The sequence below is a fragment of the Lepidothrix coronata genome, unplaced genomic scaffold (genome assembly GCF_001604755.1).
Source record: "Lepidothrix coronata isolate B3197 unplaced genomic scaffold, Lepidothrix_coronata-1.0 Scaffold104, whole genome shotgun sequence".
Taxonomy (NCBI): domain Eukaryota; kingdom Metazoa; phylum Chordata; class Aves; order Passeriformes; family Pipridae; genus Lepidothrix; species Lepidothrix coronata.
In genome coordinates, this window is record NW_016690284.1 from 2,265,483 (window position 1) to 2,290,004 (window position 24,522).

At 40.8% G+C, this 24,522-nt stretch overlaps 1 protein-coding gene across 1 annotated transcript in view; it reads left to right on the plus strand.

The window, feature by feature from the left end:
* C7 (complement component 7) overlaps positions 1–20,911 on the plus strand; it is a 25,916-nt gene extending 5,005 nt beyond the window's left edge. Inside the window, exons 7-18 of the mRNA XM_017823685.1 lie at positions 705–827; positions 1,891–2,134; positions 2,787–2,900; positions 4,628–4,794; positions 5,802–6,030; positions 6,616–6,787; positions 7,158–7,245; positions 8,499–8,631; positions 9,396–9,587; positions 11,979–12,075; positions 17,217–17,401; positions 19,289–20,911. Coding sequence (XP_017679174.1) covers positions 705–827; positions 1,891–2,134; positions 2,787–2,900; positions 4,628–4,794; positions 5,802–6,030; positions 6,616–6,787; positions 7,158–7,245; positions 8,499–8,631; positions 9,396–9,587; positions 11,979–12,075; positions 17,217–17,401; positions 19,289–19,476 — 1,932 coding nt within the window. The 3' untranslated portion in view covers positions 19,477–20,911. The remainder of the gene's footprint in view (positions 1–704; positions 828–1,890; positions 2,135–2,786; positions 2,901–4,627; positions 4,795–5,801; positions 6,031–6,615; positions 6,788–7,157; positions 7,246–8,498; positions 8,632–9,395; positions 9,588–11,978; positions 12,076–17,216; positions 17,402–19,288) is intronic.
* Positions 20,912–24,522: the final 3,611 nt, after the last annotated feature.

The following is a 24,522-nucleotide window of genomic DNA, read 5'->3' on the forward strand; positions in this document are numbered from 1 at the left end:
CCTAGAGGGCCCACCACTCCCACATGGCAGTGTCTCCAAGGCTCCCCCCCCCTCCTTTCCCTCCCGGCAAGCACCGACCTCTCCGATGAAAAGGGAGCAGGAAAAAAAAAAACAGCACTCGTCGGCCCCGGCGGGAGTCACGAGGCACTGACAGCGCAGGGCTGGCAGTCAGATCTCACCAGGGTGAAAGAACCAGGGGAAAGATAGCTGGCTCCCAGACTTTTCTCTAGAAAAGCCCGAAAAGCAGTCCCCCGTCTCCTGGCCCCAACACCCTCTGCTCCCTCTCCTCCCCGAAACCGCCCCCGCCCCTGGTTAATCGGCAATTAACCTAGGCTAGCCACATCTTTTGGGATGTTAATGACCTCCCTTCCCCCCTCCGAGCTCTGTTTTCTCTTACAGGGAAAGCAGGGGAAGGGAAAATTCCTCTTTCAGTGTTACAACCCAGGACACAAAAGCATGCCAAACAATCCTTAGTGTACTTTATTTCATCATATAAATACTTAATATCCACATATTAACATCCATATATATGGATGAATGCTTTTCCAATAGTATTCAGTACTTTTTATGAAATCTGAAATGGATTCAGCCTGGAAAACACATCAACTTTTTTTCATCAGTAAGGACTTGTTCTACTCTTTATGTTATCATTTTAAAATCCCGTATGAACCTCTTCATACAGACTTCTATCTTTCACCTTCTAGGTCAAAGTTCAGAATGATTTCAGTTATGAGTTTTTCAACAGCACCTGGTCTTATATGAAACACACAGAGAGGTATGAAAACTCAAATAGACACAGTTACTCACAGAATGAAAGTCTGCGAAAGGTATGTATAAGTTGTCACTGTGGCTTAGTATTTTGCGTAAACATTTTCATCATTTTTTATGTGTTTTTATAGTGAGATACAAATATATATTTTATCCAGACATTTTTGGCACAAAGTGCATGACATTAAATATCCCATAAAACCTATTTGTTAGTCATTTATTTATTTACTAGCTGTTTTCCTCACTATTTGAGGGAGAAAAACTTTGACTTCTTTTAGCTTCTTTAGATATTTGATTCATCTTTTCCGTTTTTACTAGGGATTTATTGCCTTTTTTTTTTTTTTGGTCAGTATATTGGAGCAAAAAATTTGCAATAGCTCTGTGATTAATGTTTATTTACTTTATAATGCATTTGCCATTTGTAGAACTCCATTGAGAGAGATATCTTATGTCTTTAACAGCCAGGAGGTCACAGTGCTTATACCTTCATCTTATTTTAAAAGGAGATAAATAATTTGGGAGTAACTCTCAATGATGAAGTATAACCTATATGTTATAGCAAAAAAAATCAAGTAACAAGTATGTGTATTTTGTGGCCCCCAAGCAGACACTAACGATGACATATTTTGAGACTCAGCCTAACAGAGTTCAAAAGCAACTATGAGAGTTTGAAATGAATAATATTGTATAGGCATATAGGATTTTATAACTCAGAAGCATCCTCAAAATGGCTGGAGACCCTAGACTTATCTAGACAAAACAGAGTGCAAAGGACATCTCTTTACTGCCTCTGATTTGCTTTCAGAAAAAGCTTGTTAACCTCCTACTGCCAGGCTTCTGGTTCTGGAAGCCACTGTTAGCTTCGCAGAATGATATTTTCCTTTCTTATGCTTATGCTAGTTTTCAAGTACACAGGAGGAAAAGAAAGATGTTGCAGCAAATATAAATAAAAGTCCAATGATATTTCTTGACTTCAGGGTGTTCTTCTTAGGTTGATTGGGTTGATGAGACAGCTATGTAAGGCTGTTGATTAGTAGCCAATGGAATATTCATGCCACCTTGCTACTGGGAGCCACTCTGATAGTGACATGGAGCATGACTGATGCCTTTTCCTTCCCCCAGAGTAAGCAGCTGATGGTTGTTGAGAACAGTGTGGAAGTTGCTCAGTTCATTAACAACCGTCCTGACTTCCTCACTCTTGCGGAGTCTTTCTGGAAGGAATTGTTCAACCTTCCCGTTGTCTATGACTACAGCATCTATCGAAGACTTATTGAACATTTTGGGACCCATTTCTTACACTCTGGATCTCTAGGAGGACACTACAAAGTTATTTTTTATGTGGATACTGACAAAATGAAAGCAGAAGGTAGAGTACTAGTGTATTCATTGCAGGAAACAAAGTCAGTAATCAAGAATAAAAATTTATTTGCATGTTTTCCCAGCTAATATCTAAAATCAAGTAAAAGACTTCTACAAGTCACCACATTCTCTTCATGAGCAAAAGAAAGAAAACTAAAAACAGGGCTCAAAACACAACACTTAGTCCTAGATCCATGTGTTTGAGCTGCAGCACTTTGGATAGCAAATATTTGATAGTCAGTTGAGGACCTCATCAGGCTAAGCTTCAATTCTAGTGCCAATATAAATTTCAACCAATGTTAAAGTTTTAAAGTCATTTGGAGATGAAGGTTGGGTAAAACTGTGTAAAACACAGTAAATTACAAACAGAGTAAATACTAGAGTGACACCTATGGTGGTAATCAGTGTGGAGCAGTGCTGCAGGATTAGGGACTGCTGAGAAAATAAATGAAACTAAACCTTTTCCAGATACATCTCTCATCTCTCTGCCTCCATCCATAGGCTCCAACATGTGGATCTTCCCACAGCACACACATACTTGTTAATTGCCTTCTAATTTAGGCATAGTACTTCATGACCTCTCTAGCCAACAGGAAACTCAGAAATGAATCCAACACACTTTCTGTGTACAGTACTGTTAATGAATGGGTTATCTGCAGGTGTCAGCATAACAAACTTATACGAGTGTACCACATCAGGATGGAATGCATTCTTTGTGAAAAAGAAGAAAGTGAAATGCACCAAACTGGATGAATTACTGCAGAGTTCTTCAGGTAAATATTCAATGATGACTCATACGGTTGTCATATGTCCAACCTTCATCTCATCCTAAATGAAGGCTGCTCTCCTGGCCCAGTACACCAATGTGACCGACAAGGAGGATGGTGGGGACGAACAGGATGGACCGACTGGGACATTCCACCCCTCACCTCTATGAATCACATATTTAAGAGTCTTAAATTCCACATCCACAGAGCCTACCCTTACATAAACAAAAGTAACAACCTACCAAAACAGAATATAACAAAAATTCCCCCAACCAGAAATCAAAATAACATCACTGTAACACCAAACTTAAGTGGACAGTTTACACAAAATCCACGCCTTGTACCTTTACCACAATTACAGCAAAAAATTCCCCACGATCATTTCATTCTTTAGCATTGTTCAGTGCTTGTTTTGCCTGTTACCTCTCCCAATTATTATCCTTATCTCAAAATCCTTATGATTCCCCATACGGGCCACCAAAAAGACTGTAGTGGGATAACCCTGGCCAGACACCACATACCCACTAAAGCCACTCTCTCATTCTCACTCTGCAACTGGACAGAGGAGAGAGAAAAAAACAGCTAAGGATTCATGAGTAGAGATAAGAGCAGGAGAGGTCAGTGACTGATTACCTTCACAGGCAAAACAGACTCAAAGTGGGGATAGTACTTAAGTTTATTACTAACAGGATAAGAACCAAAGAGTGAGAAATCAAACAGTCTTAAAAACACCTTCCCCCCACCCCTCCTTCTTTCCATCTTCTCCCTCCTCCCCCCCAGCTGTGCAGGGGGACGGGGAATGGGAGTTATGGTCAGTTATTGTTTCCGCCACTGCTCAGAGAGAGGAGTCCTTCCCTTGATCCCGTGGGGTCCCTCCCACGGGACACAGTCCTTGATAGGCCTCTTCAGTGTGAGTCCATCCCTCAGGCAGCAGTTCTTCCCAAACTGCTGACCCCTGGGTCACTCCTCTGTGGGGTGCAGTTCTTCACAAATGAGCTGTACCGACGTGGGTCCCCCACAGGGGCCACAAATCCTACCCGGGAAAAACCTGCTCCAGTGTGGGCTTCCCTCTCCACGGGCCGCAGGTTCCTGGCAGGACCCTGCTCCATCTTGGGCCTCCCATGGGATCACAGCCGCCTTCATGCATCCACCTGCTCCAGCATGGGCTCCTCCATGGGCTGCAGGTGGGTCTCTGCACCCCGATGGTCCCCCATGGGCTGCAGGGGCACAGCTGCTCCACCATGGTCTGCACCACGGGCTGCAGGGCCTCAGCTCTGGCGCCTGGAGCACCTCCTGCCCCTCCTTCTGCACTGACCTTGGTGTGTGCACTGTAGTTCCCATGTTGTCACTCCGCTCTTCCCTGGCTGGAGTTTCTTCTGCGCAACAATCTTCTTTTCTTAAATATGTTATCACAGAGGCGTTACTATTACTTCTAATTGGCTCAGCCTTGACCAGCAGCAGGAAGCCCATCCTGGAGCCGGCTGGCATTGGCTCCACGGAACAGGGGAAGTTTCTAGCAGCTTCTAACAGAAGCCACCCCTGTAGCCCCTCTGCTACCAAAACCCAGCCACAGAAACCCACTACAGAGCTCTTGATCCAGGCACAGGTGGTTGAACCGCACTAGCGAGTCCTTTCACTACTTGCTGGCATAGTTTTTATGTGTAATGTTTCTATTTTCATTTGTAAATATAGCAATGCCAATATTTTCTGTATTTCCTATCCTGAATCTACAGGAAGCAGTGGTAATAAGATTAAAGGAGACCCTTACATAGAAGGAGGAAGCCCAGGTGCTGTTGCTGGCCTTAGTTATCTAGAGCTGAATAATCCTGCTGGGAACACTCGAAGCTACAGGTTGTGGGCTTCATCAGTGACACATTATCCCAGAGTAATTAAAAAAAAGGTAAGGCTATTTTCCTGAAGCAGAGGTGAGCAGATGGGAGAAATTATTAAGCTACAGCTGGTGATTAATCAGGCTGTGGTCTACACTCATTTTGTTTTCAGATAACTTTGTAAAAAAGAAAAGTTCTCAGGGAGAAAATACTATGAAGTTAATATGTTCAGCTGCATTACAAATCTAAGTCCACAGGCAGGTCAATACCTATAATCTTACCAGCCTTCAGTGACTTAAGTGGACTTCTGATTAAGAATAGAGGGTCACCCTAGCGTTGGAGAAAGCCCAGACTTGAAATAGCCTCTTTCCTGAAATGCATATTGGCATATCTGTGTGGTTTCCACTTCACTTATAAACTCCTGTGTATCCCTTTTATCCCTCCTCCTTAACTCTGCATCCAGAATTTTAGAATAACTAGAGATTTTGAGAGTCAGACACTTCAGAACTCGGTGTGGCCATATGCACTATGACCTTGTCTACGTCCCTTTTGGGAACTGCTCATATACTGAAGAATGGTATAAACCCAAAGTATTTCTGTCAGGAAGTTTTCAGCTAAATGTAAAAGTATATAATATAAAATAGGCAATCAATATTAAAGCAATTGAAATTAAAAAAATATTTTCAATTATTGTTACCTTTGATCACTGTTCTGTGAAATCCACCATAGTGGATTTTTCAAGTGTCCAGTTTTTTATGCTAGGAACAGCTGAGTGAGAATCCGGGTTGCTGGTGGTCTGTGTTACACTTTTGTCTCAGCCATATCCTCATAGTTCAAATATGTTTAAACATGACTGATCTACCCACAGCTTTAAAGGATGGTGTTAAGCAGAGCTAACTTTTCAGAAAAAGGCTAATATTAAATACTAACATAATATTTTAGCTAGTCAGCAAATTAAAACATCTAATGTGCTAATTCCCATGTGCAGGAGCATATGTCACAAATTATTTTGCATGCTTGTAAAGCCTTATATCCCAATCATAACTGCTTAATTTACATGTTTCTCTACTCTGTGTAGCTAACACCATTATATGAGCTGGTAAAGGAAGTGCCCTGCTCCTCAGTCAAAAAGTATTACCTAAAACGAGCAATTGAAGAATATATGGCTGAAAATCATCCCTGCAAATGTCAGCCTTGCCAGAATGGTGGTGAACCAGCTGTGGAAGGAACACAATGTGTGTGTTACTGCAAGCCTTACACCTTTGGAGCAGCTTGTGAGCTGGGAACTCTCGTGCAAGATCAGCCAGGTCAGCACTCTTTGAATTTGTGAGAGTTTAGAAGAAACAAACTGTGCCCTCCTGCTTCCAGAGTCTGTCTGTCCCACTGCACACCTGTGCAGTGCCTGCTTGGGTCAGGTACCATTGCAGACATACAGCATGGGGAGGGCCATGTCAAGCCTGAGTCTTTGTTTAACATGTTTAAACAGTACTTACCAAAGAACTGGTTTTATTATCAATGTTAAATACAGTGGACAATAGTAACTACTCAATGTTACCATCTATAATTAAGTACATATCCTGAATTAACCAGTATCAATAACTTCAAAAATTTTTCTTTTTAATTTTGTAATTAGTTGTAGCTGATAGCTGGTTTTGTGTTCTCTCAGAAAGTGATAATATACAGCCTTTGTGGAATTATACTGATGTACAAGGCAAGTTGGGGAAAGATGGAAGATTAGATCATTGCAACCTGGAATTCTCTGTAAGGACACAGTTGGGACCATCACTAGCTTTGAACAGCCTGTGCCTTTAAATCACTCACAGAGAGTGCTTTAAAGAGAGAGTGGTTTAAATAGAGTGGTTTAATGTGAAATATTCCCAAATGTTTAATAGGTGTTGTTGATGGACGCTGGAGCTGCTGGTCTTCTTGGAGTCCTTGCTCAGGGGGAAGGAAAATGAGGAGTCGAACTTGCAACAACCCCTCCCCACGTGGTGGTGGGAAGACCTGCACAGGAGAGCAGAGTGAAAGCAGACCATGTGAAGATGAAGAGTTGCAGCATCTTCGGTAAGCAATCAAAAACATTTGGAGCACAACTTCAGAAAGATTTAAAAATTTATTTCAGAAGGGTGCATAAGCTATTGAATTCAGGGAGAAGATCCCTTGCTGAGCTTTAGTATTTCAGTTGAGAGAAAATGAAATTCAAAAGCTGTGAATCCAATACAAGGTAAGACTAGAAAATTGGGTAAAAGCCAGTAAACTTGACAGCATACTATTTACCACTCTCTTGGATAGCCTGGCAGTGCCTGATTTAAATATAATTGTGATGAAAATGTAAGCATAATAGCCTTGAAAACAGGCTTCACTGAGAAGTGTAGCATTTTGAAAGGAAAGAAGACTAAATTTAAACTAAATTGTACTTTTGTTTGCTTCATAGCTTGATTGAACCACACTGTTTTGATTTATCCATAACTCCTACAAAATTCTGTTCACCTCCTCCTCCTTTGGAAAATGGATTTGTTCAAGTAAGTTATTTCTATCGCTCTGTTATCTGTCCTATCCCTACCTGCAATGTCTTTACTATAGTTAATACAGACATTCATTTGCAAATTTGTATTTTTCTTGGTAAACTTAGTATCAGACCTACTGTATAGCAGCTTGTGCAGCATTTTTCACTGGCTGAAGTTTACGTGACAATATCCCAAACTTCACACTAAAAATGAAATAAATCCAGAAAAGCACACCCCCAAAACCAAAACAAAATCTTTGCTTTTCTGCATGATAATACCTACAGAGAAAAGTCTGTTAACCTATGTATTTATTAAAAGTTTTCTGAGCCATATGGATTACATATAAAAGCACAGGAAATTAGAGAAAATTAGAGAAAAAACCACACAGAAAGTAAACTGTCCATAGTCATCCAACAAACAAAATATAACAAAATTATAAACAAATTTTAGGAATCTTCACTCCGTAACTCACCATTCCACTTTCTAGTTCCTTGGTGAAACTGTGATCTGACAAGGTACTTGGCTAGCTGTAACTTGGGCCTATTTAAAAAAGGAGACCAAATTCCTCCCTTGGAGGAATGGATTATGCCTTCTCCATGTTATCAGGCTGTCAAAATTCTCCTTGCTCAATAAATAGATAAAAGGATTAGTTTTAGAAAAATCAGTTGATTGCCTCTACACAACTGCTAACTGAGGCAAGATCCAAAATTTTGCTCTCCCTCTTTTGCCAGGATTTTTTTTTTTTTGGTAATCAATAGTTGTCTCCTACATTGATGTTTTCGGTTCACAAACTAAAGGTGCAACTCATAGAGTAGTCTCAATTTTTCATAAGATGTCTCCTTGGAAGACAGTGGGATATAAAATGAGAGAAAACTTGTGTCTTCCAGTCCACCATATTAAACTTTTGAAAGCTGATAACATGCCATCCTAAGAATTACCAAAGCCATTATCTCCCTACTGATCTCCCTCCAGCACAAGGTTGTCCAAGATCTTATCTTGCCCTGCTAATGCTTGATAATAACCGTATTTGCAGTCAGTTTATGCATCATCAGAAGAGTACTGTTCCATATCCCTTTTGATCACATTTACTGACTATTGATAACCAGGATTGCCCCCAGTATTCCAGATGCTCTCATCAGTGCATTGTAGAGAAGCATTAATACTTCTCACTGTCCTCAACCACTGCATCCCAAAATCAAAGAGAGTTCAGTGCTGCTGCTAATTCTAATACTGCATATCTAAAATTTGACCTGTTTATTTTCTTTCAGAATGCTGAAAACTCATACCCTGTTGGGAAAAGCATTGTTTATGCTTGCAGACATGGATATTCTCTTGTTGGTGATCCTGTTGCTAAGTGTGGTGATAATTTACAATGGCAAGTTGGAGACAGATATTGCCAAGGTATGTCTAAATGATTCTTGTTTTGAAATACAATTCCATTTCTGAATTCCAGTGAAACATCTCAGAACACCTGCTTTCCAGCGACAGCAGGGGGAAAACACACACCCTCATTTCCCAGTTCCCTAGTCACAATCAGGTCTAAACCGACTTTTATTGTGAATCTAGATATTGTAATACTGAATGAGAAACACACCCATAAAGTCTGGTTTTAAGAAAGACTGGAAGTGATGGAGACTAAATTCCAGTCCAGGAATTCCTTCCTGTGGAAACACTTCGTTGCTGTATGCAAGTCCTATAGCTATATGCAAGAACCATGGGAATTTTCAGCACTGTGTTTCCTTTTCTCCTTCCAAGCAGAACCGACTGTCCATATATGCTAGTCCACACTGTTTAAAGGTTATCTCTTTGTGTATCGATACATGGCCTCCCCAGCATCCTGTATGTATGACCACTCTCTACAGGACATTACTCCCTATTATGAACTCTCAACAGAACCATGCGTCCTCAGGACAGAGAAGCCCTCATAAAGCTAGACTGTACCTGCAGGCAGCAGCAGAAGATGCTGCCACTATGTCCTTAGTATTGCATATTTGGCAGGTGTGATGAATTAATATCCTGCACTAACATGACTGATATGTTTCTACAGGAAAATCAGGCAATCTCACCATTCAATTTGTTAAGGAATTTAGGAGACGATAAAATATGTGGTTGCTTTATGCAATCCACTGATTCACTGTGGCTATCTCAAATGCTTCAATCCTTAGAAACCGCTTGTCTCCTGCCTGACCTGGAGGGGGGTTTGCAAGGAGAGCCATGGAAAGCTGTGTATGAGATTGGTGAGAGAATAACTCTGTCCTGCCCACACAGCATGCACTTAGAAGGGGCACACTCCATTTTGTGTGAGCCCAGTCTCAAGTGGTCTCCTGACGTGAAGACTGTCCAGTGCAAGACACCAGGTAAGCCATTGCAGTCCTGCAAGTACAATGGAGTTTCTTTCCTGGACCAACTATGCCTTATGTAGTTAAAGTATAGACAGAGCTATTGCTGATACTGTGATAAGCCACCAAGAGGAAGCACAGAAAACGTGTTTTCTGTGGTCTGTTCAAAAGATGCCTTAAGGCAATTTATGTGAGATTTCCTTATGGCTTTTTGCTTCACACTCCCGTGTTGCTATCACATATTGTCACTAACAACATTTTAAGAGATTGCCTGGGATGTATGCTGTCTATTCTGACATCCAAGTATACTTCACTTTCTGCCCATGTTGTATAAAACCACCACTATATGAACTGCACCATAGAGACAGAGTTTTGCTATGTGGAAACTGTTCCGTACACCATAGCCTCTCATGGCAGAGAAGGAGAGGGCTAGGTGACTCCTTTTGCTCATCTGACAGTCGCACAGCTGATATGAAGTAAATGTCCAAGAACTGGAAGCAATGGGAAAATGCTGCTTTAAGTTCATGGTGAGTGCTGTAAGCTCTGGGTTGATATGGACAGACACTAGCAGAAGGGGAATTGGGCAACAGCACTCAGCAGCTCTGCCTAAGTTGTCTTTTCCAACTGTGGAAGACAGACAAGAATTTCTCTTGAGCACTGCTGTAGTGCTGATCAGTCACACAGGGGCACCCAAGCAGCTTGCTGCTTCAAGCCAGTAACAACTTCACCTGAGGTCCCAGATGTTCCTGTATTCTCCTGGGGACAACAGTCGCTGCTGCAGAAGAGTAGTCTTGTCCTGTGTTTCTTGTCTGTCCTGTCCTTATCAACCAACTGCTACCTGAGGTTTCCTCACCTACAGGAAGACGAAGGTGACAGTCAGGCTTAGACCTCAAAAAACAACAGTCCTGTGAAATTCCTGGTGTAAGTCATCTGCTACTGTGCCATAACCAAACTCACAGGAAGCACAGGGATTTCAGAAGGAATTGCATAGCCGTACGTAAACAACTCACTGCTGCTAAAGTGCCAGAGCAGCAAATGCTGAATTGCTGTTGCCAGTTACTTAGGCTTAGCTTCAGTGATTTTAACTTAGTTTTTTTAGTTGGTTGGTTGGTTTGGAAATTTTGGTGGTTTTGGTTTTTGTTTGGGGTTTGTTTGGTTTGGTTTTGTTTTGTTTTGTTGTTGTCTTGTTGCATCACGTTCTAAAATTCCAGAAATAATTAGAAAGTTTCAAATGCTTCTACCTTTAGAAACAGCTTGTGCCTCACTGTATGGCAGCATTATATTAATACAAAAGTTTTTTTAAAAAAGGACAACAGTTGGATTAGAAATCCAAGGAATTGGAGTTAAAAACCCAAGGAATATGAGATAAGAAGGGTAAAAATTAAGAAGATATGTATACACAGACATAGTGGCATAGATATGTTTGGATGGGAGTATTTAGTCAGCAAGAGTGTCAGCAACCATCAACTATGCAACCATCAACCCCAGGGATGAAGAAAATGCAGTGATTTTTGGTGTAAATTTACCCCTCTGCAAGAAGACAGGGTTAGGCCTGCTGTCTGTATTGCAATGCGCTGCAACTCTTTTTTTTCTTCTTCTTTGGTAATTTCTGTCCATCTCTTTTGCTTAGCCAGTCTGTAATGGAGATTTTTTTTTTTTTTTGAGAAAGGCAACAACATTCTGGAGTATTAAAGTTTCATGTTAGCAGACACATAATCTAAAATACAAATCAGGATGAAACCTCCTCAGAACTTGCATCCATATGGATTTAGCAAGATTTGCTGTTACATGCTAGAGAAACCTCCAGAGAAATGTTTAGCAAAGTTTGGAATACAACTGTGTGCTTAAAGAATGGAACATCTGCAATGATGAAAATTCCCCAAGAATTACTATTGCTTTTATTTTTAAAGTTAGTACAGATTGAGGGCTAATGATGGAACCTGTAGTTTTCATTACTATCAGTGTATAACAATATTTGGGTTCAGATTTCTACAGGGGACTTTGGAGCCTTAGCTTTTCTGGTGACAGCAGTGAAGTCAGTAACTCTGAAACCTAATGACAAAGCCATTCCCATCTACGATTCAGCAGTGCTAAATTTAGAAGAAACAAATAGCTGCAGCAGAAATTAGATGAATGCTTAAGATTGAACACAGTACCTGTCTCTTTCCATCTGACTTGTGACCCATAGATAAATTATTGCACATAACTTTGCAAAGTGTATCGTATCTTTTCAATAGTGTTGATTCCTTCCATGCAGTAGATACTTTTAATGAACATGCAGAATGTGACTTTATGTCATGATTGTATAATTCAGTGCCTGCTAAACTCTACTGATAATTTCAGAGTAGACCTTTAACAACTCTTGTTTTTCTGACCCCTAATATCACTGTTTGTGTTCTTCTACTTCAGTGCCCAGTGTGAAACCAGAAGTGACAGAGCCTAAATGTCAGCCATGGGAGAAGGTATATCAGTCACAATGTGTGTGCAAAATGCCCTATGAGTGTGGGTAAGTTCAGGCTCAATTAGGCAATTACATTCTCACTTTATTCAAGACCCATTACGGTTCTTAAGTCTTCAGTCCATAACAGAGGACAAAGCTTTACTCATATAAGAAGGAGGCATTGTAATTTGCTTTACAGCTCAATCAATGTCCTATTCATCACTTACCTGCCTTGTCAGAACTGTCAGTGGGCTTTAGTAGTGATGGAATTTGGTTGGATGACAAAAGGTGAAGAGATAATTTCGCTTTATCTGTGAAATAGATGGAAAAAGATAAAATTATGTTTTCAGGATTTAGAAGATGGAGCAAAACTTAAAACAGAGGCCCTTGGGACATAAATATCAAACCTATAAGCTAGTGAAATAAAATAGATTTCTTTTCACTGCCGAGAGACTGTGGGGTTATGAAAGGCACAGTAATCTAATTTCATCTCACATTTACAGAGCAGTTTTCATGGTCCAATCACATCACTTTCCTGACCTCATGGTTTGCAGAGCAGGGTTTATTGTTTCCTGTTTGATCTAAGGCTATATTCTGCAATAAGCAATGCAGAAGAAATAATGTAAGGAAATTACATCACCTGGCGTTGATGGTCAGATGTGCCAAAGAGCTCAGCACTCCAACATCTGGTCTGGTTTGCATAGACTAGATGATGTCTCCTATAAAGTCATCACACAGAGTGTGAGCTCTAGATGAAATCTGGCCAGATTTATGTGACAGCAGGAGCTGAGCAGTTTGGAAACGCCAGGATAACAGACCCAATTTGTCTTATCCATGTGTAGTAGGAGGAAGAAACTTTGATGTCATCTCAAGTAACTATTCCTATCCATAACACCTAAATATTTCATATAATCTAGTTATGGTCTTTTTCTCTCAATACTTATTTAAACAAGGCAACAACTCCTTCTCTGGTTTATGGATGTGTTAAGGTTAGTTAGAATATGAGGGGAGTCACAATGCTAGGGAAGGCCATGGGCAGATTCATAGTAACCGTGGAAGTTAAATGAATTACATTTAGTTATTTGTTTAAGCTTCATTTATAATTAATCTACTACTTGCTTGTTTCTATTTTTTTTTAATTATGTTCAAAATAGCAAGAAGATAGATAACAGTCATTCCTGTTACCTGATGCCATCTTTTCACTGTCTTGAAATAACACATCTAATGACAGAAAGATAAATCATCAGCTGTCAAAGCAGACTAATCTTCCAGCCTGTTAAGGCTGTAGGAGTAAGGCATATAAGCAGATCTTGGTCCTTCTTCAGAGAGCAGAAGTAACTTGCTTTGCTGTGGCAGTGACTTTCAGCACCAGCCTCTTCTCTGAAGAGAGCTGGGAACAAAAAGAGTTCATGTGGGAAATTAGGAACACCATGGCTTTCTCCATCCTTTCAGTTTCCAAGAGACTGCCCAGGACAGCACAAAACCCCCAGAACAGGCTGGTGAGGGGTAATTTGTCCCTATGATATGGTGCCTTAGGTTAGATCAATTCTCATCAGTTAGAGCAAGGGAACAATCTCTGGCACCAAAGTTGCTAAATCACTAAAGCAGCTCCTGGTAGACCTCTGGCAAGAGGAGCTTGCCTGGGATAATTCCCAGGCACAGCATAGGAGTTACTAGGGTCAGAGACCATTCTGGTCTGATGCAGTCCCCATCTTCTGGGAGCAGAGAGAGTATGGACACCAGCTACTCTGTGTGAACTGTCTCTAGCACAAGGAAGGGGTCAGAGAACAGCTGATGTGTTAATACAGATGGAACCTCAGTCTCCAGGAGCTAAGAGCTATCTCCACAGTGAAACATGAGATTTGACAATTTTTAAGTACTATCCCCTCTTTTTTCCTCCAAATTTATTTGCATGGTGTCTATGTCTCTCCTGAGAGTTCTTGGATTGTGGTATATTACAATTTAGGGTCTTGAATGTAATTTTAGGAAGTTAATATCATTCGCTGCATGATGAATTTTTCACTTCACCAAAAGTATCCTACTTCTCATTATAGGTGAGAGGAAGAAGGTATTTGTGGACTTACAGATATTATTTAATTTCTCACAATATAAAATATTAGTAAAATGTTTTTATTATCCTAGCCTTCTTCTTCAAGTAAAAATATTACATTTCTCACATTCACTCTACAAGGACTATTCCTTGTCTATAATAATTTTTTTTGGACTGGTGTGGTCCTCCCAGCCCTGGGAAATATCCTTTCTCAGCAACGAGTGCAAATTATTACTATCTCTTCTGAGTGCAGATTCTCCATTCTTTTTCTTATGCATCTGAACATGTTGATGCCCACTGGTTTTCTCCTGGATGACCCAGCTATAGCAAATATTTAAAGAACTCTCAAGACGGTTTGAGGCATTGTACTGTAGCGTGAGTTTGGCAACACAGTCCATGAATTCCTGGATTCATACTTCAGCAGCTGGTTAAATCATCTCCCTTTCTTCTTTTGGGTGTTGCTAAAGTGGTGCAAAGCAGGCAGATTAGTGCAAAGGTCTGGTCTTAATATTTTCAGATAAATTAGGTTGCCTTGTGTACAAGATTTTGACCTTAAGACTCAGATACTGAGATTTATCACTTGGGCAAGGAAAGAAGGTGTCTGAACAATTTTAAATATAACAAACAACTTAAATACAGATTAGTTGCTTTCCCTGGAACACATTTTGTTCTCTCAAATTTAAGACTACATTTAAAGACGGAGTTTTTCTTATAACTCTGTCTGCAAAGGAAACTCACTTAGTGCTCCACTAACTCAGAGGCTGTGCAGCCACATGAGCAAACGGTATAATGCATACAAATGCACCTGCTTCCTTTATCAGCTGCTTGGTGCTACATATCCCTTGGGCTGTCCTCTTACAGTGCCTCAGAATAAGAGGGTTAACCTCATTCTTTGTGTTATCAAAAGAGCATTAATGAAAATTCATGCAACTAACTTTATTACTGTTATAGTGACTGGTATTTTGGCTAAGCACAGCAGTTAAGGGACTTTTAGCAGTTGAGGATGCTAACTTAAGTGGGAGATGTAATATTGTTACTGAAAATATTTGGTCACAGGTGTGGTAGTTTGGTCTAGGCCTTCCTTGGTGACCAGTTTGTAACCAGATTTATCCAGTATTCCCTACAATTGTTACGTAAGCTGGGCTATAAGAAGAAAGGAGGGAAGGCCTTCACTCTCTTTCCTTCCGGCGGCTTGGAGGTGCAGGTTCCCTGCTGTTGAGTCTGTGTGTTGGGGAGCGAGGCCTGGTTAGGCCTTGTCGACCTTGGGAGACGGAGGTTGCCGGCGGTTGTTCCAGAGCGACTCTCGGTTGTCCCAAGGAGAGTAGTGAGATATTTCTTTGCTAACTTTTTTAGTTGCTAGATATCGGGCTACTAATCGGGATATATATATATTTTATTTTGGTTTTGTTCCTTTTCCCTTCCTCCTTCCCTTTCCCTTGTGAAATTGTATATATATTTCAACTGTATATAACTAACATAAGTGTAAATATATTTATATATATTGCTTTAGCTGTCTCTCTCTCGTTTCAGGTTTTCTTGGTTGTTTTTCTCCCTCTTCTCCCTGAGGTTTGGTGGGGGGGTACTTCTTGTGGTAAGGTTTGGAGACTTGTCAGGGAGCCAGCTTCAAACCATATCAACAGGCAGGTGCATCAAAGTTTTCAGGCTCAACTAGTGAAATTCATGCCATATTTTAAATATCCTAAAGAGGCACTATGTTACAGGTAGTTTAAAATTTCTGTAAAGCCAGCTCTTCTAAGAGTTTTCCAACCATCTTTCACAGAACCATTCCAAAAGCTTGGAGAAGGGTCTTTTCCTTAGTGTCTCATTTATAGGTCAAAACCCACTTTCTAATTCATGGAGTGGGATAGGGGGGTGGGGCAGGGGGAAGAAAAGTCACCTTAATGCTTGACAAGCAAGTGAGCAAAGTTTGAGTCAAGACTTTCTCACTAGATTTCCATATTCCGAATTCTTCTTCCCTCCTCCAACAGGCCGCTTTCACAGGGAGTTATCCTCTCCTTTCAGTCAGCTCATCAGGGCCATGTGTCTTTAGCTCATCAGTCTATCCTGCTCACCAAACACCTGTTTGGCTGATATTGGCCTTCAGAACCGACCCATAAGACACTAAAAGTTTCTGTGAGAGTGTTTGTGAGCTCAAAATGAGAGGCTGTGCTGAAAATAAGACTTCAGGGCTGAATTCGAAGCTCTCCATCTCCCAGGAGCATCTCTGCCCTCTGGTAGCCTGTGCTGCACCTTACCCATGGCTGTAAAGTGCATCCAGGAAAGTACAGCATTCCCTGAGCCAGACGGTTGTTCTTTTGCTCACTCCACACATGCCACTGATTGCATTGAGAACAAGTGGAGAAGACTGGGGTTTGAGATTAAAACACAGAAGTAATAGGAGGGGTTTTTTTCTCCGCTCCTACACTTAGAGCATGAATCACAAATGATGACAACTTCCTGGAACTGTCCCCAAAATACAGTTCAAGGTTGTCCAAGAATTGTTGTTGCCACTTCTACACATTTTTTGTGGGTGTTATTATCCACATTTCAAGAAATACACCGGCAAGTTTCCTGGATAAATATTTTTCATAAATATTTTGTGGAGATGCATGTGTATTTCCAGAAATATCTTTGGTCTCTGATGGTGAATCATAAGATTTTATTTAGTAAAAGCTGTGATTTTTAAAGGACAGCAGAGTAAAGATCTATAAACATATCCTAATGTATTAAAATTAAGAAATACTTGTAAAATATTTTAATATTTGTGCATGTTCATATATATCATTATATGTATGAAAATGTTTTCTGTGTATGTACTTATGTTCCTGTATATGTCATAAATTAGAGAATAATTGAAGTCTGAAGTACTTTTATCTGAAGTCTCTCACTGCTACAGAGGTCAATGGCAAATAGAGAGTAATATCCCTGTCCTTCACACAGGACAGATCTTGACTTTGCTAAGTACCATATGGAAAAGGAAGAAGTCTGGATTTTTCACATGTCTATGTCTTTAGTTCCTTACTGCTTTCTTAGGATGTACTTCAATGAACAGAGAAACTGGAACTGGACTCTGAATATTTTCCATTCTCTTGGCTCTTTTTAAGATGTGCCAAGACAGAGCACATTTAAATAGTGTGATCCTTTCTTTTGTTTTCAGTCCTTCCCTGGACACCTGTGCTACAGATCAAAGAACCAAGAGAAACACACATTTAACTGTTTGCAAGATGCATACCTTGGAGTGCACAGGCAGAAAATATTCTCTCAATAATGCAGAAAACTGCAAAATATCCCAGGCAACTGAAATACCTTGTGGATCATGTCGTTCATGGGAAAAATGCAATGGTAAGAGATTCATCACAATTCTAAGCAAAATTTTTCATACGACCAAAATGAAGTCTTTACCCCCAGTCACACATTAGCAGTTGGTCTGTCCTGGTATGGCATCTCCAGTTCCTCCCAGAAGCACCATGCACTGCTAAGCTGATTCAAACCATCAATCCAGTGTGTGGTGTCCAAACACAGCAGGAATCTCCAACCATGGAAAAGAAAACCCCACAGGATATTGTAGCAAAGTACACTATCTACAGGCAAAGCTTATTCCTAGTCCCTGTTAAGTGAGTCAACATTTTGGTCCACTGGAAGTTTTGGGTGAAACCCTTGCCCTTCTCTTTTTCACTATTTCTACCTCTGGGAGTCCTTGCTGCCCACAGGAATAGGTAAACCTTTCCAGAAATTTGCCAAGCAGTCTCCCCAGCAGTATCTTGTGGCAAGGATTTAAATGTCTTATTGCATACTAGCTAGGAAAGCCAATTACTGTTGTTTGTACTTCATTGTCTATCCCCAGTTTCTCACACAGTTTCTCTTCCTTCAGAGGAAATAGTTCCTGTGTTTTGTAACCTGTCTGCAGTGGAAGTTTTCAAATTCCCTGATATATTTTCCCTGAGTGTCCTACACTATGTTGCATTTAATGGAGGGTTGCCAGGAATAGGCAAGATGAAGAAATAAATTAGGGTTTTAGAAGTGCCCAAGCTAGAGGCACAGTTATTGTTATAATTTGAAAATAAAAAGGATTACTTGATATGAGTTCATCTGTTTTGTCTAACAGTTATTATTTTTGAACAGACAAAAATAATAACAAAAAAACAAAGATAAAACTGGCTGAAGCTTCAGCAGAGACAAAAACTGGCAAAAAAATGTAAGCATACAACACCAAAACAAAGCCACTGTTATGAAAAATAAATCTCAAGTAAAATCTTCTTATGTGATTGTCACTGATACAGCTACATACATTTATTTATAGCAGCAAATACTTTAATCTTAGTGAAACTGCTTGTATGAAAATAAAGATACGAGTCGTAAGAGTTTACATGATCAGTTTGTTAGTGTCCAAGGACAGATCTTTCATCTTATGTGTTATCTGAGCACTGGAGTTGTAAATACATGAACCAGTTCAAGAGAAATCTTTGAGGCACCTTAAGCAAGCTTTTCCCACAAACACGATCAGCCTCTCCGAGCAGAGGAAACCCCAGCAGCGCCCAACTTGTTTCTACTTCTAGTGTTCTGCAGAACCTAAGCAAATATTACTGAAAGGATTAGGGAATTAGGTTAGGGAAACAATCACACAATCATAGAAAGCTTTGGGTTGGAAGGGGCCTGTAAAGGCCACCTAGTTCAAGCCCCCTGCAATCAGCCACAACATCTTCAACTAGAGCAGGTTGTTCAGAGCCACATTCAATCTAGACTTGAATATTTCCAGGAATAGGGCATCCACTATCTCGCTGGTCAACCTGATACAGTGTTTCACTACCCTCATCTGAAAAAATTTCTTCCTAATATCTAGTCTGAATATGCCCTCTTTCAGATTAAAACCATTAACCCTTGTCCTACCATTGTAGGTCCTACTAAGAGGGCTGTCCCTATCTTTCTTATAAACCCCCTTCAGATACTGGAAGACGCTATAAGGTCTCCCAGGAGTCTTCTCTTCTCCAGGATGAAGAACCCCAACTCTGTCAGCCTATCTCCACAGGAGAGGTGTTCCAGCCCTCTGATCATTTTTGTTTCTTCCTCTGAACCTGCTCTAACAGATCCCTGTCTTCCTTGTGCTGAGCACCCTCCAGAAAATATCTGTCAGACCTACAGTTTTACTGGAAATATTTTAGTCTGTTTTTTTTTTTTTTTTGGTGACTTGGATCCTATCCTGAATGTTTTTCCTCTGTGCTTTTTGTTTAGTGCAATCCAACAACTGTGTTTGTGATGAAGATGGTCTGTGTGAGGACGGAGGCATACAGGTCTGTGCTGAAGTGAGCGGCTCTGCTGCTCGTCGGACCATGACGGAGTGCGAGGTTGGGCAGCTCAGATGCCAGGGGCAGGCTGTCACCCTTGTCAGCATAAGGCCCTGCGACGTGCAGAGTAAATAAGATACGGTTACAGTTTATTTTGGTTATTGCCAGGGGATATCTCAAAATGTGTCAGCTCTTGGGCAGGACATACTTTGAACCTTGCTCTGCCAAATGTAAGCTCTGCTGTGAAATCCACTGCAGCTGATGAGATTATGCATCTGGTCAGCTCTGAATCAAGGCCTGAGGCTCTTCATTAGACAGACATGTACTTGCCACTACTGCTCACAATAGAGCTCTTGCTTAGGCACTAGCCTTAGCACTGGCAGGTTTACTTCATATTTCCATCAGATTTTAAAAAATATTGCTGAAGTGCAAGTGCCAAAGTAGCTATTATAGTGATGGATTACCATGTCTGACATGGTAAATTTGTTTTTACTAAAGCCACACATATGCTTTGCATCTATATCAGCAAAACATATAGACTAAGCTTTACAGAGCAGGAGGTATGATTCTTCTCTTTTAATAAAGCAGTTTATTCCTACTGTGTGTTATTCAGTTGAGCAAACAGTGCACACAGCACTGAACCTGTTGTTGAGCCTGATGGGCTTAAAGGTCCAAACAGTGTGCGTTAATAGGAAAGCCACCTTAAAGCATTGAGAACACAGCTATGCTTGCAGCTTCTTGTGCACAGAACCACTTAATGAAAAATTGCCATTTTACATTGTCATTGTTATCATGAGCTACGTGGAGCACAGGTAACTCAGTTGCATCTGTCATATACATTTATGTTTGTGACAAGACCAGTTTCCTTACAGACCATTGCACAAAGAGGCCTTCCACCATAGTAAAACTTTGTTAAAGACAGCTGTTAGGGAAAACTTATCCTCACAGCAGTGGAGACATTCTGTATTCAGTCCCCCTGGAAATACCCTTGGACAGTCTTCAAAGACTGTTCCTGAATAAAAGAAGTCTCTTACGCTTTTTCCTTACACAGCTAAGCATGCTTTCTGGTGTAGTCAGATAGTGACACCTTTGCTTACATATTACAAGTTCATTCATGAACCTATGCTGGCAGTCCCATCCCTTCTGACTGTTCAGGAATGCAAACAAGGTCAAAAGGCTGGATAGCAAACGGGTGTTCAGGCAAGTGCAATACTGTCAGCAAGAAACATGCATGCTTTTAAAGCAAGGGATGTTATTTCTTACTATCAATGAGATAGTAAGATGAAACATCTCTCTTGGTAGTCATGTGTCTACCAGTAGCTTCCTTGTGTAATCCCTACCCATCATGCTTTGGATGATGCTTACAATGAGGAGTAAGACAGAACAGGAGTAGTGTGCTTTTCTTAGGAGACTCTCTCTTGTGGGGGCAGCTATGTTGGGGGAAGGTTACCACCACACTAGCTGAAAGGACCTCCTGACCTTTATGCTGTCTGGAAAATAATTTTTTTTTTCATTGCAAATAATAAATTTTTGTGAATAGTATACAGATGAAAGCAAGTAGAATAAAATCCAAATAAATGTAATTGGCTATTAGCTCTTTATTATTTGCTCAGGAGTACCATGTTTGTAGAGCATTCAGCTGTCTGCCACCTGATTACTCCCCAGTCACTTGTCCACAATTTCTAACCATTTTCTTGTGGCAACTGGCACAACATGTGATTGCACCCTGAGACCACTGGGTAGCAATAGCTTCTATAGCTGCTGAAGAAAAGAGAAAATCACTTGGAAATTTCATGAGAGATAACCCAGAAATAATAGTGACTTGATGATTCATGTCTTCAAACATAGGGAAATGTAGAAAACCAGCAGAGAGCCTCAAGAAATGCTGAGAATTCCTGTTCCAAAAAAACAATAAGATTGTATGATAATCATCTCAATACATCAGCAGAAACAGCTCTCCATGTCCATAAAATAAATTAGTGTGAGACAACGCAAACAAAATATTAATGAAGGCTGCATTTGAGATGCTTCATTCAGTCCCCAGCATCTCACTTTATCTGACCCATCTAAATCTTTTCAGGGATCCTTTTACTCTCCTCTTTCTTTCTAACTACCCACTCCATCTTTTCCCCTCCTGATTCTCAACCTAGTCAGCTCCTTCTATGTGGACACTTTCCCTCATAGCTGCCTGACTGCAGGTGTCCAGGAAGGATCTGCTCCCCTTTGTGCTGTGACACCACAGTCCTTTCCCTGCCTGACTTACAACTTCCCTGGCACATCGGGGCATTTCAGTTGCATCACCTCTCCTGAAAACCTGAGGATATCTTACAGTTTTTAGAACAGACATGGTGACATTTTGATTTTGATTTTTGATTTTTTTAACCAATCAGCTGACTGTCTAATGCTGCTTGGGAGGAAAGGTAAGGTGAATAGGTTGAAATTTTCTGCAAAGAAATATAAGTATGTATTGAAGGAAAACCAGGTACTCGTGTAAGAACAATGTCTGGGATGAATGTCTGTCCAGTCCTATATCCATCGCCATGATATACACATCTGCTGGCTACACTTTGGCCCTTTCAGTACAGAAGCATCTCCAGTCACTCTAGTCCACCATACTGATATTAAACTAACAAGGAACTGCAGGATATTTTTTCTTGGTAAGAAAGCAAAATCAGATGAATTTGTGTCACATGAGAGGAACAATGACGGGACCATGGTTCCATGGAATCAAAATTACCTGGCAGAGAGTGGTAAACCCCTTTGTTTTACCTGAATTAAATAAAACACATGCTTTTTTTGCATGAGCATTTGCCTCATCACCATGTGCCAAGGTACTTGGGAGGAATTTTATAATAGATGACCTGAGCTTTGGACAGCTGTGGCAGATTACATTTAACTCAGATTGATGTAAGGTAAACAGATCTAGGTATAGAAAAACTTGTTTATCCCTAATGATAGGATCATCTGAGGCCAGTAACTTGGAAGGTCTAACAAACTACTCAGTAAAAAGGCTTGCCTCATGCAGAGCATCAGGTTCAAGAACAGGAGAGTCTGTATCCCTAGTGGGCTTCTCATGGATCCTTGAGCTTATACCCTGACATCCATAGGCATCTTCTGCCTTCCTGTGTGAGAGACACATGGAGCAGACTGCTGTGGTTCCCAAATCATTCCCTGATTTGCAGTCCTGGGCGGGAACCTCCCAGGTGACAACAGATCAGGAGTTTGGTGCCCTGAGGAAAGCATGACATCACTAACTGAAAGAAAAATATTTTGAAGTATAACATAACCTGAAAACATTAAAAAGCTGTCAAAAAATAACATTTGCAAGATATATTTTCCCCCTCCACTGAGAGGTTCCTTTTCTCTCCCGTTCTATTAATGTCTTCTTTAGACAGCTTTGGTCAGTCCACTTCCACTATTCCATCTCTTTTCTCACAGAGTTTAACTTGCTGTTTCCCCTCACTTGACAGTCATAAACTGATGAAATACGCTTGAAATTTCTTTGGGGACATATCTTTACACCTGATGATTTTACCAATTGCTTCCAGTCTGGGAGTTGTTGTATCACTTCTTTGTTCTTCTCTCTCCAGCTCCAACAGAATCTTACTGAATAACCTCCTGCCCTGGTCTTGCCCCCGCCTAAAACCGTTGCATCGCCATATTCATAAGGCTGTTACAGATCAGCTGCATTCCCATCACACTGTGGCTCTGCTGCATTGCTCACTGTGATGAGCTGCCACTGTGAGTAACAGCAGAGCCATACATTCCTGTCTGTGACAGGGGTCACGGGAATACAAATTGCTATTGATTTCTTTCCCTCTCTACTGCAAAACACAGAGGAGTTGCCTCTTACCAGCAGAAGGATAGTGCTGGCACACTGGGTCTGCTGGCTTAACTCAGATTGCTCAGAGCTCAGCCTCTGGGACCTGCTCTCCTGCATGTGTTCCTCAGGTAGCTGTTTTCATTTCTTGTGGTCAGGAGCCAGTGGGTAGAGCCCTACACCACAGCAGGCAAGAGAAAACTATTAACTCACTTTAGCACCTCTCTAACTGGATTTTTATTATATAGAAGCCTCTAAGAACTGTTTTAAGAGTGAATATACAAAATAAAGCAGTGACAAACAGCTGCATATAGCACTTTTGAGCAGAATGATAGTTTAACCAGACTTGATCACTACACTGATACTTTTTACAGTGATTGTAGAATTCGCTTCCTGAATAATTGCACAATGTATGATTGTGCAATTGCACTTGCAACTGCAAGTGCAACTGCACTTGCTTATACTACAAGCTTTATTGATCCCAACAGGCAACCAAAAAACACAAGCAATGTTCTTTTACTTTGGGAACTGTTACTCAGGTTATCAAATCTTATGATGACGAGAGCTACATAAGTACTGGGACATGCATAAAGCACAAGCACAAGCATTCTCCTTGTGCAATTAGTCCAGGCATATGTAGCATCAAGGGCTGCTGCAAATTCTCCCAAAACAGAAAAAGATGACAAAACTGCCATTTCTTAAGTGAGAGTGAATTTATTTGGATCATCTCCCAGGACACATACATGTTGATATCTCCCTGAAAATAGGATTGTCATCTTTGTTTCAGTACATACCATTGCTCCCAGAGCACATATACTGGATATTGTCTATCTGAGAGCGTGAAGTTCCCACCAAGACGCAATGATCTTTCAAACACTGGTTGAAACAAGAGGAAGAGGTATTGTGTCTCTCAGAGGGAAAATTTGGGGACATTGGCTACAGAATTGTTGGAGATTTGGTCTTTTTCTCTCCCTGCATTGTTTCCTCTACCAGATTTTATGGAAGCTCACCAATAAAGTCTCTTTCTGAGACAGCTAAATCTCTGTGAATCCCAAAGATGGCCTTAGGCTATGCATATCTACTCTTCCTGCTCTTTAAGCTGTCTAGACATGATAGCCTGATCTGGAGACCATGTAGCTGCACTAGAGTGATACATTTGCTGAGCTACTAAACCCTGGGGAGATTGGAATGGATTAACAGGAGCACAGGGCAGTGCTTTGAGACTTCAGCCAACTTTAAGGCTCTGAAGAGGTGGCACAAATACAGAGCTGGGGCCAGCAGTGCCTGCCACAACTGCATCTAGCAAGCAAAAATTGCTCCTGCTGCTTTGCTGCTGCAGTCAAGGCTTTTCTCAGTATTTA